This window comes from Thunnus thynnus, chromosome 21 (genome assembly GCF_963924715.1).
Source record: "Thunnus thynnus chromosome 21, fThuThy2.1, whole genome shotgun sequence".
NCBI classification, from domain to species: domain Eukaryota; kingdom Metazoa; phylum Chordata; class Actinopteri; order Scombriformes; family Scombridae; genus Thunnus; species Thunnus thynnus.
Genome location: NC_089537.1, coordinates 12216794 through 12233290, shown reverse-complemented (window position 1 = coordinate 12233290; position 16497 = coordinate 12216794). Strand labels below are relative to the sequence as shown.

Sequence of the window (16497 nt, the reverse complement as noted above, 5' to 3'; positions counted from 1 at the left end):
TCTAGAAGTATATTTCCTCAAAAACAAATAATAGAAAATGGTAAAATGGCAGTAGAACTGAGACATTTTAGTCAAACTGCAGTGTTGATAACAAATGTTAGTCCTATCAATGGTGCTGAAACACTGACAGTGTGAGACTGTAGCCACTGACAACAGTAGCTGGGATTCTGTTTTGTCTGTGTGCTGCAACAAGCAGCCATTAGCAGCTAGTGCTCAGATCACTCAGCCATGACAACCTGTTACCCGTCTTTAATAAAAGGCAAAACTATACAAGAGGGCTATATTTTTATTACAATATTCTCACTTTTCTTTTACTGATCAGGATTTCTTTTTTGCAGTTGATTTTTGGTTTCAATTTATTTTTATTCACTTCTAAATTATTATCATTATTTTTTTGTTTGATTCTTGAGAGGTGTGTCCAATTATGACATATTTCCAAGGTAATTGATGCTTATTTCCATGTGTGCAGTGACATTTTGCAGGTTTTAAATTTAAATGTATGTACCACCTTTCTGAGGGGTTTCTGAAACCTTTAGCTTCCCTCTAGTTTACTCGACATGCCTCAGTGATTGATGCTGTGTTGGGGACCACACCAGCTTATAACCAACACACACATTTTAATACCACAACATACTGTACTGCAGCTGCTTCAATAGTTCCTGTTCCCCTTTTTTTAAACCTGTATTAAAAGAAAGAAAAATGTTTCCCACAGTGTGCATGTGAGAAAGAGAACCATCCACAAGTAGCCTATTACAGGATGTGACTATCATCTGTAAGATAAATTTCATTGACCTGCAGTATGAAATGAGAGTTTAGTTTATATAAACAACCTAAGATGGATTTTGGGAAGTGTTACTCTGCAAAACAGCTGCTTTTCCTCCTCTTCATTTATTATCATAACTGTCACCTCTCCTTTTCTGCACTGCACTCAATAACTTAGGGCATGAAGAAGCCTCTAGCTTTTTCTTCAAAGTGCTCATGGTCTTTACCTGAGGCAGCCGGTTGGGCAAACACCCACGCCTGCTTCGTTGCTACACTGTGGGAGGGCATGAGGCTCCTCCATCATCAAACACTGAGGAATTCCTCCACAGCTGCTGGCTTGTGGTTCTCGGAATGGCAATAAAGAGACTTAAGGGCATTCACAGGAATTAGATGAACTGAGTTACCAGCATTAAATGCACCACTTGGCTGTCGTGTTGTTATTTGTCTGCCAGGAGTTTTTAAAAAAGGATATGTCAATCTCAAGAGACCATTCCTGGTTAAATAAAGATTAAATGAATAACAGAAACGGCGATACCAATGTTGGGGGGAAAAAAGCTTTGTGTTGAAACTACCACCTGCGTCCTGTTTTGCCATAGTTTTTGTGCAATCAGAGAAATATTATGTGTATCACGCTGAAGGAAAATGGCACAGCTCTTGGATGTTGAAACTGGATTGTTTTTACTTTTTTGTTTGCAGGGTGAAGTCTTCGCTTGCAGAGAGAAGTTGAGCTCTGTGCTCGAGTTCAACAGGGCCACTTCCTGATGATGACAGTAAACATGGGTGAGTAGTATTCGAAAGCAGTTTGCTGCGCAGTACATACATACAGAAACCGTGCACGATCACTGGGAACCACACATACACACACCTCTCACACTTCCTATGGCAGGAACAGTACAGAGAACAATAATACATGTAAGAGAGAGGAAAAGTGTGAGAAGGCTGTGAACAGCTCCAGATGGCACGTTTTGTACACACATTTTTATTGTTGTTAATAAAAATGTTTTCCTTCTCTTTTCTTTAACTTTATTCACATACAGAAACACAAATCTACCCCAGACATTCAAAATATACATGATTCCAGTGTTGCACATTTATTTATATTCACACCCACCAGGCCTGTGAACACACATATGCACTCCTACATCTATGCAAAACCAGCCACCCGCACACACACACACACTTACTGAGTTCTTCCATACAGTGCTACTCTAACAATAGACTCTCTCCTGTAGTATATTTGCATGTGCACAGGGCCTGTAGGCCTGTAAGAGCTGTCAGACTCAGCCTGTTGCTAACTGACCTCTATAAACAAAGCTCAAAATATCGGATCAATATCTTTTTGTCTGGTCCTTCCATACAAAACCAAACACGATGTACTGAGCATCATAACTAGAGCACAGAGTTCACCACTGGCCATTTATTTTTGACCTCTTTCCACTGTGATCCAAAACCATGTTGCCTTTTTTTTTTTTCCACAGATGACGGTCTCCAAAATGGACCCGGACAGCACAGGAACTCACAAGGTAAACTTTAATCCTTTCAAATGAAAAGTCAGCATTGCTTAAAGCAGTGATCTTTACTATTTTTTTTCATGGGAGCCAAACTCGCAGGACACAGTTAATAGTAGAGCCAGTTCTATCACGAAATACCAAAATCCCCCCCCTAACCCTTAAATAAATCTGCCTACTAATTTTGTCATCCCACGACATACAATATGTAATGCAGCCAATAAAGTCTGAATTAAAAACAGGCTTACCTTAATACTGCGATGAGCAGAAGCAGTCATGCGTTTCCTTGACTTTCTTCATGTTATATTTGTAGTTTGTTGTTGCAAACTTTGTGAATTATGTGTTTTGGCTGCATTATCATAATTATTAGCTGCAACGCAAGCTGCCAATTAAAGTTTGGCGAGCCCCATGAGCCGCAATGAGTAACACTGGCTTTAAATGAATAATTTGACATTTGGGGGAACACGCTTATTTGCTTTCATGCTGAATATGATATGCAAAGTCGATATCACTCTTATGTAGGGCTGCAACTAATGATTATTTTCTTTATTGATAAATCTGTTGATTATTTTCTTGATTAATCAATTAGTTATTTGGTCTATGAAATGGCAGAAATTGGTGAAAAATGTCGATTAATGTTTCCCACAACCCAAGGTAACGTCTTCAAATGTCCCAACCCAAAAGATTGTCATAGAAGACTAAAGAACCCAGAAAATATTCACATTTGAGAAGCTGAAATCTGAGAATCTGGAAATTTTCTTCTTAAAAAATGACTCAAAACCATTAATCGATTATCAAAATAGTTGGTGATTGATTTAATAGTTGGTAATAGTAAGTTTAATTGTTGCAGCTCTACTGTTATGTCTGTGCGTTTATTGGGGAGCTAGAGCCAGGAGGTGATTAGCTTAGGTTAGCATGATGACTGGAAGCAGGGGTGGGGGAAAGCTAGCATTAGCCTAGCGCTGTCAAAACCTCAAAAATAGGCTCACTAAGAGATTTTCCCCCTCCTCAGTAACCCTTTTGTCACAACCCTCTAGTCTAGTCTGTCTATTTTGGATAAACTTTACTCTGCCACTCAGCTTTAGAGGTGTTGTGGATGTATTTGTGAACGAGCCAGACTTGCTGTTTGCCCTGCAGCCATTGTTTTTGCTAAGCTAAGCTAATTGCTGGCTCTAGCTCCATACTTAACAGACATGATAGGAGTATAAATAACTCTAGACAAAACAGAATATCAGTGTATTCAAACCAACCATTTTTGACTTTTATGAATAACTGGCTCTGTTTTTATTAAATTCTTTTTTGGTTCTGGATTGTTCGCCAGACAAAATAAGCAATTAAGAGATGTCATCCCGGGCTTTGGTAAATTACAACGGACATTTTTATGTATTTTTGGACATTTTGTAAGTAAGCAGATCAAGTATAAGTACATGAATTGATAATGAACACAATTATTAGTTGGAGCCCTACTTTCCAAGCCAAATCCTGTCTCTACAAAACAAAACAAAACAAAAACCTCTGCATACTTTCTTTTCATTTACAACAGAATGACTTTTCTTTTTTCGGTTGAGGTTACAAAGTGGCCAGGGAGGAAAAGCTCTTTTCCTTTGTGTCCATCTTCAGTGTCTTTCCCAACACGTTGAACTGTTCCTTTAACATGAATTCAATATACACAAAGCCCTCTTTAAGAGCTCATTACCTTCTTATTATAGCATGGTGGTAATACAATACACACAGCCTGAGAGAGGGAATGTCACAGCCTTCAGACACTGAATGGAAATGTTTGCACATTCCCCAATGAAAAGACTTTCAGCAGAAACCTTGTACAGTACAAACATTAATTGCACAACTATTGTCACACACCCACAATACCCTGCATTACATCAGAGCCATTATTCCTAGTGAAAGATTAACTTAGGAGTTTAAGCATTACCCACATTAGGAGTTAAATTGGCTGCATCACAGTTTTGACAAACAGCAAGGTGTGTAGGGATGAGAGTTTAGAGTGTGCCTCACTTAGTATAGCTGCTGTGAGTGCATCTATGTGTGTGTGTGTGTGTGCATTGTGCGTCAGAGCTTGGCCCATGCTGCTGCTGCAGAGTGAGGACACGTTTGGCTCCAGCTGCTAATCCTGCCGGATGCCTTTGCCATGATGTGTCTCTCGGCACCAGGAAATCCCCTCAATGTCTTCATTCAGGCAGCCTGCCTCACACACACACACACAGTCGCTGCCTCGCTAGCCCTCGCATACACTTTGTTAGCTTGCAAGTTGCGGCTCTTTTATGGCCAGTGCTATTCTTTAAACACTCCTGGGGCAGCAGCAAAATTTATGTATCTTGAGCACCAAACTCTTTTGGCTGTTCTGGTCTCTTGAGAACTGTCAGCTCGAGCACAGCCACAGTTTACAGAACTAACTTGGACAGAGGTTCCTGCTTCATTTCACCCACTGCCACTTTCACAGTTCCAGCTTTTGCCTGAGAAAAAAAAGATGCAGAGTGATGATGCAATGCCCAGAAATCAGCCTCCATTGTGTAATGTTGCTCGCTCTGCTTGGCTTCCTGGAATTCCCCCTTTTCTTATTCTGGTCACATTTTACCCAAGATACAAGAAGCACAGGAAATGAACTGCAGGTATCCCATCGTAGATCTACAATCCACATACTATAAGAAAAGAAAAAAATCTCCCCAGTTCAGTCACATTGACATGAGGTTCCTAAAGTTCCTGTAGTCGGTTTGTGAGGCTGCTCCTGGCAGGGATGTATGGTTGGTGTGTGAGCTGGTTGCTTTCCACTGTGCTGGTGGTTAGCCTTGGCTGGCCTCAGCCTGGCAGCAGCCATGGACCAGGCCAGAGTGATGTAATACCTTCATTTATAGGCGGCCGTTGCAGCCGGCTCTGTATGCCACCACGCATTTCTCACACTCTCACTGCCCCCTTCGCCAACTCACCCTCCCACTCGTCCCTCTCTGCTATTATACATAGGGCCTTACAGGCCTCAAACACACGCACACACGCATGCAAGCCTCCGTTGTTTGTTTTGTATCCTTGACTGCGAGAGCACAGAGTAGTCTGGAGCTGTGAGCCGTTAGAGGCAGGACTGAAATAACACTTGTCACCAGAGAGAGAAGCGGCAATAGTGAGAAATAAAGATGGAGAAGAGTGACCCAACACATTTGTTTTGCAGTATTTGTTTTTTCTTCAAAGTAATGCTGAAGTTGACTGGTTGATTAATAGACATCAATTTTGACATGAGTCATGTAATTAAGCAAAAATACCAACCCTGATTTTTATAGATAACTGGCTGTGCTTGATTAAATATCTTTTGGTTTCGGATTGTTTGTTGGACAAAACAAGTAATTAAAAGACGCCATCCAGGGTTCTGGTAAATTGTGACAGACATCATGGACTATTTTTGGACATTTTATAAAAAGGCAGATTAACTTTAAGTAGTGTAATGTTATTTGTTTTCCTGGTGTGGTTACAAAGTGGCCATGGAGAAAAGCACTCGTCCCTCGTGTCCATCTCTGACTGATTCAATCAAAAATCCATTAATTTCCTGATGTGGAATAACGTGGTTAGCCCAGCTACATGTTCAGGACAGAGTCAGTGACTCAGTTCCTTCCTGTTCTGAGGGGACAGTCAAGCAGTTAGTCATCCGCTGCTGCTGACAGCTTATATTATAACTAGTGGGGCCTCCTCTGTGAGTCCTAACAGAGAATTTCAGTTGTAATGTCATCACTGTGCAGTTAAGGAAAGTCTGTGGTTTTGTCTGTTTTCAGGTATGTGAGTAGTTTATATTCATAGGTTTGATTTCATTCTTTTCTCTGTTGTTTCATCTGTCTTATCTCTTAAACAATTAAAGGGAGGAAGACGACTAAGTCTGTCTCACACCCACCTGTTCTTATCACCACCAAGCAACCCACACATAGTTATAAAGTTGTTCATGTATAAAGGCATGTGCTAACGAGGCACATTCTCAGCATACCACTGCATTTGAAAGGAAACTGACAGTTCAATTCAATTAAACTAACTTCTCTGTTACTCTCAGTCAAATAAACCACGTCACCTGATTTATTATCATTCATGTCACTATACTTTCTCTCTGTTTTTACTGTTTTGCGCTCTGGGCTGAGATTTTGTGAGTGTAACTTGTTCTTATCGCTCTGCTTTATTTAGCTTCTCAGTAAGTGGAGGGAGGTGTGCCGGTCAGTGGAGACGTCACTTCACTTCTGCTGCTATATTGGGATTTTTCTAACAAGCCTCAGTGGCTACCTACTGATGTGTTGCTACCACTTTATGTTAGCTAAGCTTGCTGGCTGGGCCAGAGGTGACAGTTGGTGGCCCCTAACAAAGCTGGTAGCTTTCCAGAGAAAAGTAGTTCAGAGTCTAAAGCAGAATGTTTATAAAGGTTAAGCCAGGAAATCTTCCAAGTAATGCAGGATTTGATGGATCAGTCACCTACATTTAATGGTATCTAGCAACGCAGATAGGTTTAATTTTGTTTATGGTGCTCACAGCATTGAAAGATGACAAGAGAAATTTGTCCTAGCAAATTAACACTTTAAAATCCCAGGCTTTGGTAATGAACCTTACATTTAATTGTCACTGTTGTTTGCTGCTGTCTCTGTCCAGGTGTATTACAGGTGATTTAAACCAATTTGGGCAATTTTTTTTGAGGCATTTTAGAAAATAACATAAATAAACAATTTTGAGAAACAATTAATTGTTGAAGTCACTTTTAATCAATGAAAATACTTGTTAGTTGCAGCCCTGATGGCAGCTCTACATAAACAGATACTGTAACTGGGATTTATTGACCTTTAAATGTTGATCAGATTGAATATCTGCAATTGGCAATGTAAATAGGTATGCCAGTGGTGTGTTTACATGCGTGTAGTAAATACATGCTTGTCCATATTTGGATCTGTAAACCCATGTGTGTGTGTGTGTGTGTGTGTGTGTTGTGACCCCTGGGTGAACCTAATGGACTGGCCCACAGTCGGTGAACAGCTGGCCACCAGAGCGGTACAGTGGGAACCAGATCAAATGCCATCTCAGCCCCTATCTGCTCTCTGTGCTACTAACACACACTCATAACACATAACCGCTCACTATGTGAATGACAGACCCATTGGTCTTTCTCACACACACACACACAGATCGCTTTTACTTTAAGAATGTGGTCTTTCTTGCAGGTGTTGTTTGTGTTGCACGGCACACACCTGGTTTCCCTGTGAATGGCTCATGTGTGTGTGTGTTTTTATAATAAATTCACCCAGGGCTTCATCTGAGAGGCAGGCTTGAGTGGGGGTCAACGACCTCTTCTTTATATTGTAATCACCGCACTCACATAATTGGTTCTATTAAAGTCTCTTGATATGATAATGTCTGACACACTCATCTGTGCGATTGCCCTTTTTACACATGAAAGAGTGTGTTGGTGAGTGTGTGTGTGTGTGTGTGTGTGTGTGTGTGTGGGTGGCAGAAAGTACAACGTGAGAGGAGAGAGTTGAGGAATGGAGAACCAGCTAGATGCTGAGTGGCACTCTCTTGTACTTTTGGGTTTGCCAAATGAATTTTAAGGATTTTATAATGAAAAGTATAGTCGGGACACTTTTTCCCACGTAAGTAGAAAATTATGAATTTGAAACACACTTGACTTGCTCTTGTTCAGCCTCTGATTTCTCCATCAAAGTCAATAAGCTCAGTACATGTTCAGCTCCACAGACTGAAGCCACTTTGACTTTAAATGTCGGTGTTTGACAAAAGACAAAATCTTTGTGTGAGGAGCAAATTCAACTAAAGATTTATACTCTTGAAATTGCTCTATTCGTATATAAGGGAATATATAAGTGCTTGATAACGAAGCTTGAGTCTACACATTCGTGACCACATTGGCCCCTGCAACAGCCACTCGTACACACTATTGCATTATTAAACACTTTTGCTCTCTCACAGCTTCGCATGCAGAGCACATAGTTTGGGAGGTATATCTGTATTAGAATTCCTCGCCTCAAATAAATATTGATACAGATTAGGTATGACTCATACAGGCGTTGTGCAGATTTGTGCTTTGGTATTTTTCTGGTATTTTCTCTTTTCCTAAATAATGTTGTGATGATGTTCAAGAGACGTGTCTGGATTGTTTCCATTTGTGGAAACCCCATAGATGTTGTCATTGCAGGAAGTAGCAGACCAGGTGTTGCCTCATTGCCTGGTCTGAGCAAAGCCAAGTGACAACAGTCCACATGACAAATGATCAGCCCTCCTACTGTCTTCGACTATCAACACCCATTCGTGACGTTCTAAATGTCACTTTGTGGTCAGGCGTTATTTCGCTGTAACTATGTGAAGGAGTTTATATAGCTACAAGTCATCAAACAGTGGAGAGCTCTCTTTCAGTTCCCTAATTCAGCAAGATTGAGATTGACTTCGCAGGACTGATGCATACCTTTTTGTCTGTAGATGACGAGGAAGCGCTCAACTCCATCATGAAGGACCTGGCAGCTCTGGGTCGCTGCTATACTCAGCACAACAGCCACAAGCCCAAGAACAGGACATTACTCTACAAACAGGTATGTACGGCATCCAGTCACACTGCTTCACTTAAAGGGGAACTGCATCCAAAATCTATCTTTTGAGCACTGATATAACCCTCTTAGTTCCTCTTGTAGGCTTGAATGTTGGCTTTTAAATGTTTCCATTTAATTGAGAGCAACAGTGTATGTCAGTTACAATAGATTCATATCGTTCTATCAAGGTTTTTTGGCCAAATTCTGTCTTATGTTTCAAATGGTCATATTTTTCCCACAATATGTCTTAATACACAACTTGTATTGGAATTGCAATTGTCTTGGGAGTCCTTGCAACATATTCAAAAGAAACCAATGAAGGATTGGGACATACTGAGTTTACCAACGCACAGATAAGAAGTAGATGATAGTGCAGGGATGTTTTCAAACTCTCTCTGGCTGGAAAATGTTGTCTCAGTGTAAGATTTTACTGTAGCTGACATGAATGTAATCTGATATCACATTCTCAGTTCCTCATGAACGGGCACACAATTGACTTTTTACAGTCACTTTTTCATGCCAACAGAAGAGGTGTCTTTTTTTGGCAAGTATCACTTTAGAATGGTCACGTAATTCTGCTTAATTACACTTTGTTAACCACACACAGGAGAAGCACAGGGGTGTCTTTAACCTTTACTGGGTTTATACACAAAACCTCCACCGCACTTCCTTTTTCGATTGTGTTATGCTGGACTGACAGCTGCTGGCTGCCAAAGTCAGGTGAAGGTTGTGCTTTATTTTTGATAAGGATATAAATGAAAGAAGCTTAATTGTGAGTCTTTATTCAAGCACATTACAAATACTAATGTGACATTCATGAGCATGGGAATGTCAGACTCCTCTCAACAAAACAGAGATGATACTTATTGGTGTTTTGTACTTCATTTGACCAAGTTGCATGCTGCAGGTGAACATGGCCTGAACCATTATTGGTCTACTGTAACAATGGCAAACCAGATCTGACTTAAAGATATGACACCCATCTTTACTAGCAAAAATATCACCACTACTACTACTGTTACTAGTAGTTTTCAGTTGTCTTATGTCCTTTGTTTATTAAATGGCCGCAGTTTTCAAACTACAAATAGTTGAGAATGATAAAATGACAGATTTTGGACAGCTAATCACTCTCCTTCATGGTTTTTGTACACGAAAAGCTTCAGTGCTTCCAGGATTTAATTCCTCTCAATCACCTTGTGCCTCTTCAGAAGTCGTTTCCTTGTGCGTTTGTTCCCTCGGTGGAATGATAATTGGCAAATCCTCTTAAAGCACCAATGTTTATGATGAGACATAAACAAACAGTGATGAGCAAAGAGAGTTTCCGCTCAGAGTGCTGCAGTCCTCTGTGATTTGGGGTAAACCCCTGCTTTTTAACCAATAGCCTGCACTGATACAATGTCAGTGTTAGTTTATCACCATAACCTCACGCAGACTTGCAGGCTCCTCCAGATTCCTGCTCCCTTGGGTAATGGCTTTATAAATAGAAATCTTAGATTGTGTCATGCCATCTTTGGAGTCAAGTTGAAGGATAGTGTTATCTTTGCGTTGCACAGCTTGACAAAATGCACGAGACGCTGCAAACACTGAAGCACCTTTATTGTCAAATGTAAAACATTTATCATTATAATACTGTTTGACACTTAGATTCCTTGTGCAGCTTATCGTTTTCATTTCTTCAACAGTTCAAATCCCACATAAAACCATGAATCATTTTAACTTTCCACTTCCATAACTCCCCTCTGTTGTTGTTTTTCCTCTCAACAGGATTTAAGAGTCAAGCTGGAGCATGAGAGAGAAAAACGGTATGTTGGAACCTCCGTATTGTTTTTTCTACTCCTCTATCCAAGCCTTAACTCTTCAGTTTGGATCTTTTTTTTTTTTTTGTTATGCTTTGCCATGCCTGGGATTTTGTGTCTAGGGGAAATCACAGTTACATGCCAGACTAGCATAAAGAGAGGGAAAATTCCTTCTTTGACATTTAGCCGAAGCCTTGTGTTTCAGACTCGGACAGGCTCTTTGAGAGAGGAAAAAGGCCCGAGAGAGGGAATGAGCAAAAAAAAAAAAGACAGAGGGAGCGCCAAGTGTCCAGTCTTCCAGGCACACCCCATATTAATACTCCATCTTCTGTGTTTTCTTTTGCTTTTCTTCTGTCCTCAACATCCTTCACCCTGCAGTCGCCTGTCCTCCCTCAAAAGGCAGAGTGTGGTTACAGTAACTCTGTCTGGAGACAGTCACAAGCGTTTTTTCCACCAAGGTGCCTTACAGTTTGTTTACCACGTTGGAGCACTTTGAAAGCCGAGGCGCCCAGTATAAATAACCCAGCTTTTGAACGGGAGAGGCTTTATTTGGTCCTCAGTGCTGAGTGAGACCGAGTCTCTCGGGTCCTTGTCTGGCCTTTAGCATTGCATCCTGGGACAGGTCCAAGTTCATAGACAGATATTGTCCCAGTGAAACCCTCGTTTCACAAACCCACAGAGAGACTGAACTCGGAACTCCTGAAGTGAGGGAAATAACAAACACAGAGTGTACTGTTACAGTGGAAAAAAAAAAAAACACCAGGGAGAAACTGACCAGAACCTACAAGAATAATTGCCTTGATTCATCAGAATATAGAGCAAGGGAACAGGCATTGGTTCAGTGAGGTTGTGATTAGAAAGCCACAGGCTCACAAGAGTGAGAAAGAAAGGAGAAACGGCACGCTCCTCCAGCAGAACAGGACTTCACACTGGGCCTCTCCACTTTTTCACAGCCCTAATTGGCTACTGCGGAGGAAGACTCGAGTTTTTCATGTTTCTGCCTCCCTCTGTTTCTCCGTCTCACGGCCTTGTCTTTCTCACAAGCTCCCCTCACACCGCACTGCTCTCTTGGAACAGACGCACAACAAGCTCGCTCTGGAAGACACCATTTATAGATGTCAAAGGCATCTCTTTTTGTATTCATTTTTTTTGATTCACTCTGTCAATTCACACTTTCTTTCACTTTCCCTTCTCGTCTCATGTTGTTAGCTAGTTCTCTCCATGTTATCCTTGTCTGAGTTTTGACCACTTTCACTTTGAATTTGGCCTGTTGTGGAAATCAGTAGGATATCCTGAGTTTGTTACCTCATGGGATGAAATAATATCACATCGTAACATTAGTATTATAATATTTAAAGCAGCTCTAAAGCAGATGTTCGCTAAAAAGTTAGCCGTGTTGACTTAAAAGGTCAGAACTTGTCAGTAATGTGGTTACAGCTTGATGTTGCTACCCCAAGATGGCCAAAAAAAACAGTTATTGTAGGTTTAATGTTTCGTTTTCTAGGGACGTAGCACATAGCAATGACCGAAGCCACATACGACAGCTTTTATAAGAATACACGATAAGCTCGATAAGAACACATATAAAGCAACAAAAACAGTCATACAAAAATCCAAAGGAAGGTTTAATTAAATTTTCAATGCGCTCACTCTTGAGAACATTCTTGAAAACTCAGAAGTGATATCTTATTGGCCGCGTATCGAAAAACTATCATTATTGCGATTTCCCTCCAAGTTGCAGCACCAGTGTGAATTACATTTGATACTTTAGCAGTGTCCACGGGAGTCCCTGAGTCAGGAGAACCGTGTTGTCTGTCCACAATGGAATCTAATTGGACGGTCTCTCTTTTCATTGGCAAGCACTGAACGTTTGGGGCAGGAAATAGGAGCTGTGTCTCTCTCGTCCCCTGGCTCTGCCTCAGGGTCTCCTGCCAGAGAGTGAAGGAACCGAGCCAGAGTTTTTTTTTTTTTTTTTTTTTTTTTTCTGTGTGTATATGATTGTGATTGTGTCGATGAGAGAAAGAGATCGAGTGTGCTGGGATGTGTGAAAGCCTTTTTTTTTTTTCACTCCACAAATCTGTGTGTTTTTTTGTGGAGCGTGTGTCCACATGCTTTCACAGAGGAAGGAAAGCCATATCTTTTCGAGCAGCATCCTCATACCCCCCCCCCCCCCCCCTCCCTCCCTCCCTCTCCCCTCCTCCACATCCCTCCAGCTCTTTATCAGACACATCATCGCTGAGTATAAACAGAGACGGAGAGCGTTTAGCTGTGCTTCTGCTCGCCTCTGATCTGCAGGCCTCCCTCTTCCCAGAATCCTCTCCTCAAATGAGGGAGCCAATGAGCAGTCATTAAGATAGGCAGAGCCTTGGCCTCTGATGAGGAAATGATGGGATGAAAACAAGTCCTTTTATCAGGATACTATAAAGAGATAGTGGGCTGCTGATTCTTCAAAAGCAAGTGAGGATAGATTGAAAAGAGAGGAGAGTAAATGCAGGAGAGAATCTTTTTCCCTTTCTTTCCCTTTATTTTCTTAGGCTGTCGCTTTTATTTTCTCTCTCGCAGTCTGTAAATATCTCCGCGTCTCTGTATCTTTCACTCTGTCACTCATTTAAAGAGGAGGGAAAGACACACATCCTGCTGCTTTTGCTGCCGCTCCAGATTTTTTCCCCTTTCCTCTCAGGAAGTTTCCCATCTGCCTTTGTGCTGGCTTAGTTGAGAGGCCCAGTGGTGTTGAAACAGTGGCCGATGCACACACTGATTGGGAAGCACACTCATGCATGCAGAGTTTTACAAACACACACGCATCCATATATACACTCACTACAAACACTCGCTGATAAGCTCGGACTCAGACAGACAGACAAAGTGAGCACACTCATAGTCATACACGTAGGCATACAGTAGATAAGAACTGACATATATACACATCTAAGAGGGGTTGCTCTGTTTTCATTGCATTGATTAATGCCCTGTTAGCATCTTGTTGGCTCGGCTCGCTCCTCTCCTTGACCCCGTTGACCTGTGCCTTTTTTTTAAAATCCTGTTACCATAGAAACACTGTTACATCTAGTAAAAAACATATGTTAGAAATAAGGAAAAAAACCTGGATCCATCACATCTATTACTGCATTTCTACTCCTCTTTTCTGCTCCACTGCGTCATAGTGTTGTGAGTATATTAATTAAATGATAATTAACTAGTAAACAGGAAACAGTCATGGCTGCCAGGCGATCACTTACTCTGCCAAAGTCCTACATCAGAGCAGAGTTTCTGAGTCTTAGTAGTCTGTGCTCATAAATGTTGCAGCTAGACACCACGCTCGCTTCCTTTTGCGACCTCTGACCCCGCTGGTGTTCTCTGCTTCCCAGAATCATCCCGTTCCAGAGGCCGCTCAAGATCAAGGAGCTGCTGCAGAAAGTTACAGAGGCCTTTGGACAGCAGATGGACATGTTCTTTATGGAGAAAGAGGTACAAAAACAACAAGAGGAAACGCGGTTAAGATATTTCGCTTCTGTTGTGAATCTAAATAAGAATGTCGTAAGATATAGAAAGTGACTCATATCCACGTGGCATGTGTGTATATTCTCTAAGGTGCATAAAACCACATATTCAGCTGTATCTTAAGAACTCATGAAGAAAAAGCCTCATGCATAAGTTTGTCCTTGTAAATAGGTTTGCAACTAACGATTATTTTCATTATCGATCTGATGTCATCAATTTGATGATTACTTTCTTGATTAATCGATTTGTCATTTTGTCTACAAAATGTCATAAAATGCAAAAAAAAAGCCTGTTTTAATTTCCCAGAATCAAAGATGATGTCTTCAAATGTCTTATTTTATCCAAGCAACAGTCAAAAACCCAAAGATATTCAGTTTATTATCATGTATGACAAAGAAAAGCATTTAATTATCACATTTGAGAAGCTGAAACCAGCAATTTTTTGGCATATTCACTTAAAAAATCACTGAAACAATAATGAAACAATCAGAATAGTTGCTGATTAACTTCCTGTCAATCAACTGATTGGTTAATCGACTACTTGTTGCAGCTCTTCTTGTAAAATCTAACGTAAGTTAGATTAAAAGGGCATGACAGCAACATCCATAGTACGTCATGCATGCACTGATGCTTTTACATGCTATTATTATGGAACAATGGGGAACAAAAAGGTCACGCGCTGTATGTTTTCTTGTCCTTTCAGTTGCTTCTGCCCCTAAAGACACAGGAGGACCTGGATCAGGCGGTGCTGACGTTGGGCTGCAGCTCGGGGATCAACGGGCTGCTCAGGATACTGCTGAAGACCCCCAAGAACAATCATGTGAGTCCCCCCAAACAACATGCGCTATGCTAAGTGCATCATTAACAAAGCAGCATTTCTACTAACACAAAACATGTCTTACAGAGCTTCAGTCATTTAGATTTGTCACTGTGTAAATTGTAACCATAGCAACCGTGAGAAGGAATAGCTGAAAGTTAGTCACTTTCTGACAATAGTACAGCTGTATGAAGTCATTCTTTTTTTTGAAACCTTATGAGTCAACTGGACCAGAGATACTGCTGAAACCTGCAACAGAGGAAACAAACTTCCTCCACCAACCTGATGTAATCGGACAATGATGTAATGCTATACTTACTTCCTGCTCTCCCTCTCACTAGCTCTCAACTTTCTCCTGACCCCCCCCACCCTCCTGTGTGTTTTCTCCTCGCAGTACCTACAGGTGAACAGCAGGGACAAACAGAGCGAGATGAGGTCGTCGCGGTCGCTGGGAGATCTGAAGGGCTCCCTGCTCAAGGGCTCGGAGAGGGTGCGCAAACACTCGACAGGTGAGTCAGCTCGTGGGAACACATGCAGGAATGTAAGGACCGGGGAGATCAGAATGCCATTACAGCTCTATGAAGACTTTTTTTTTAGATGTACAGTAATTCCTACAGATCTTCATGTCTGCTCATGCCTGATTGAACACAGTGCAAGGAAAAAGGGAGGAGGCAGAAAAACAGCAAGCACAGCCAAATCCTGCTGATGTCAGGGCTTCTTGTCCACCTGCTAAAGCCTCGAGGGTGACTTGTCAGTGTCAATTTACAACACGGTGATGCCATAGTCATAGGAATGTTAATAGCGAGATGAGGGACATGCTTTGTCTGAATGGAAAATGCAAATTGAAGGTGAAAGTGACAACTGTTAACAGCTAGAGAGAGACATTGTCAAAGCAAGGACGAGTTCCTGCTCTCTTGCCAAACAGCTGTCTGCGGCGTGCATCATCACCTTGATTTGTTTGATTCGAAAGTTGTTGTGTTAAAAGTGTTGATCCTCGGATGTTAAAGCGAGCGTACGTGACATAAATGCAGCTTGTGTTAAGACGGACTAAAGTCCTTTTTCTTGTCATGTTACACTCCACGGCTAGATAACGCGCTACACTCACAGTTCTGTTGTCCCTCCTGGCTTGTTTGGTAACACAGCGTGAAGGTTTATTTTGCTCTGTGCAATACTGAGCTTTCTCCCTGCCTCTCATGTCTGAATCTTTTTTTCATTCCCTTTATATCAGGTCTCCCCAGAAAGGTCAACATTTCAGTCATATCTCAACCCTCAGAAACTACCAGCTCTCTCTCTCTCTGCATTTGCATTTTCGCATAGCAGTTGTAAACACTTTATGATCGCTGTCAACGCCAATCTTTCTCACGTAGCTCCAATAACATCAGAGCTGTCACCATCCCGACTCGTATAAATTGTATAGAATTACCTCGCTCTCTATCAATTCCCCCGTCAGCTACAAGTCAGAGAAGGGAGGGAGAGGCTGAGAGATAGAAGCGGAGGGAGTGGTGGCAGATGAGAGGTGACAGGAGAGCGGTGACAGTGGATGGTTG

The 16497-nt window shown here is 41.5% G+C and overlaps 1 protein-coding gene across 1 annotated transcript in view; it reads left to right on the top strand.

Moving 5' to 3' along the window:
• Positions 1-16497, top strand: part of map3k22 (mitogen-activated protein kinase kinase kinase 22) — a 40861-nt gene that overhangs the window by 11297 nt on the left and 13067 nt on the right. The window contains exons 2-8 of the mRNA XM_067578486.1: positions 1459-1542; positions 2241-2285; positions 8730-8839; positions 10601-10638; positions 14001-14100; positions 14837-14953; positions 15345-15459. Coding sequence (XP_067434587.1) covers positions 1524-1542; positions 2241-2285; positions 8730-8839; positions 10601-10638; positions 14001-14100; positions 14837-14953; positions 15345-15459 — 544 coding nt within the window. The 5' untranslated portion in view covers positions 1459-1523. The remainder of the gene's footprint in view (positions 1-1458; positions 1543-2240; positions 2286-8729; positions 8840-10600; positions 10639-14000; positions 14101-14836; positions 14954-15344; positions 15460-16497) is intronic.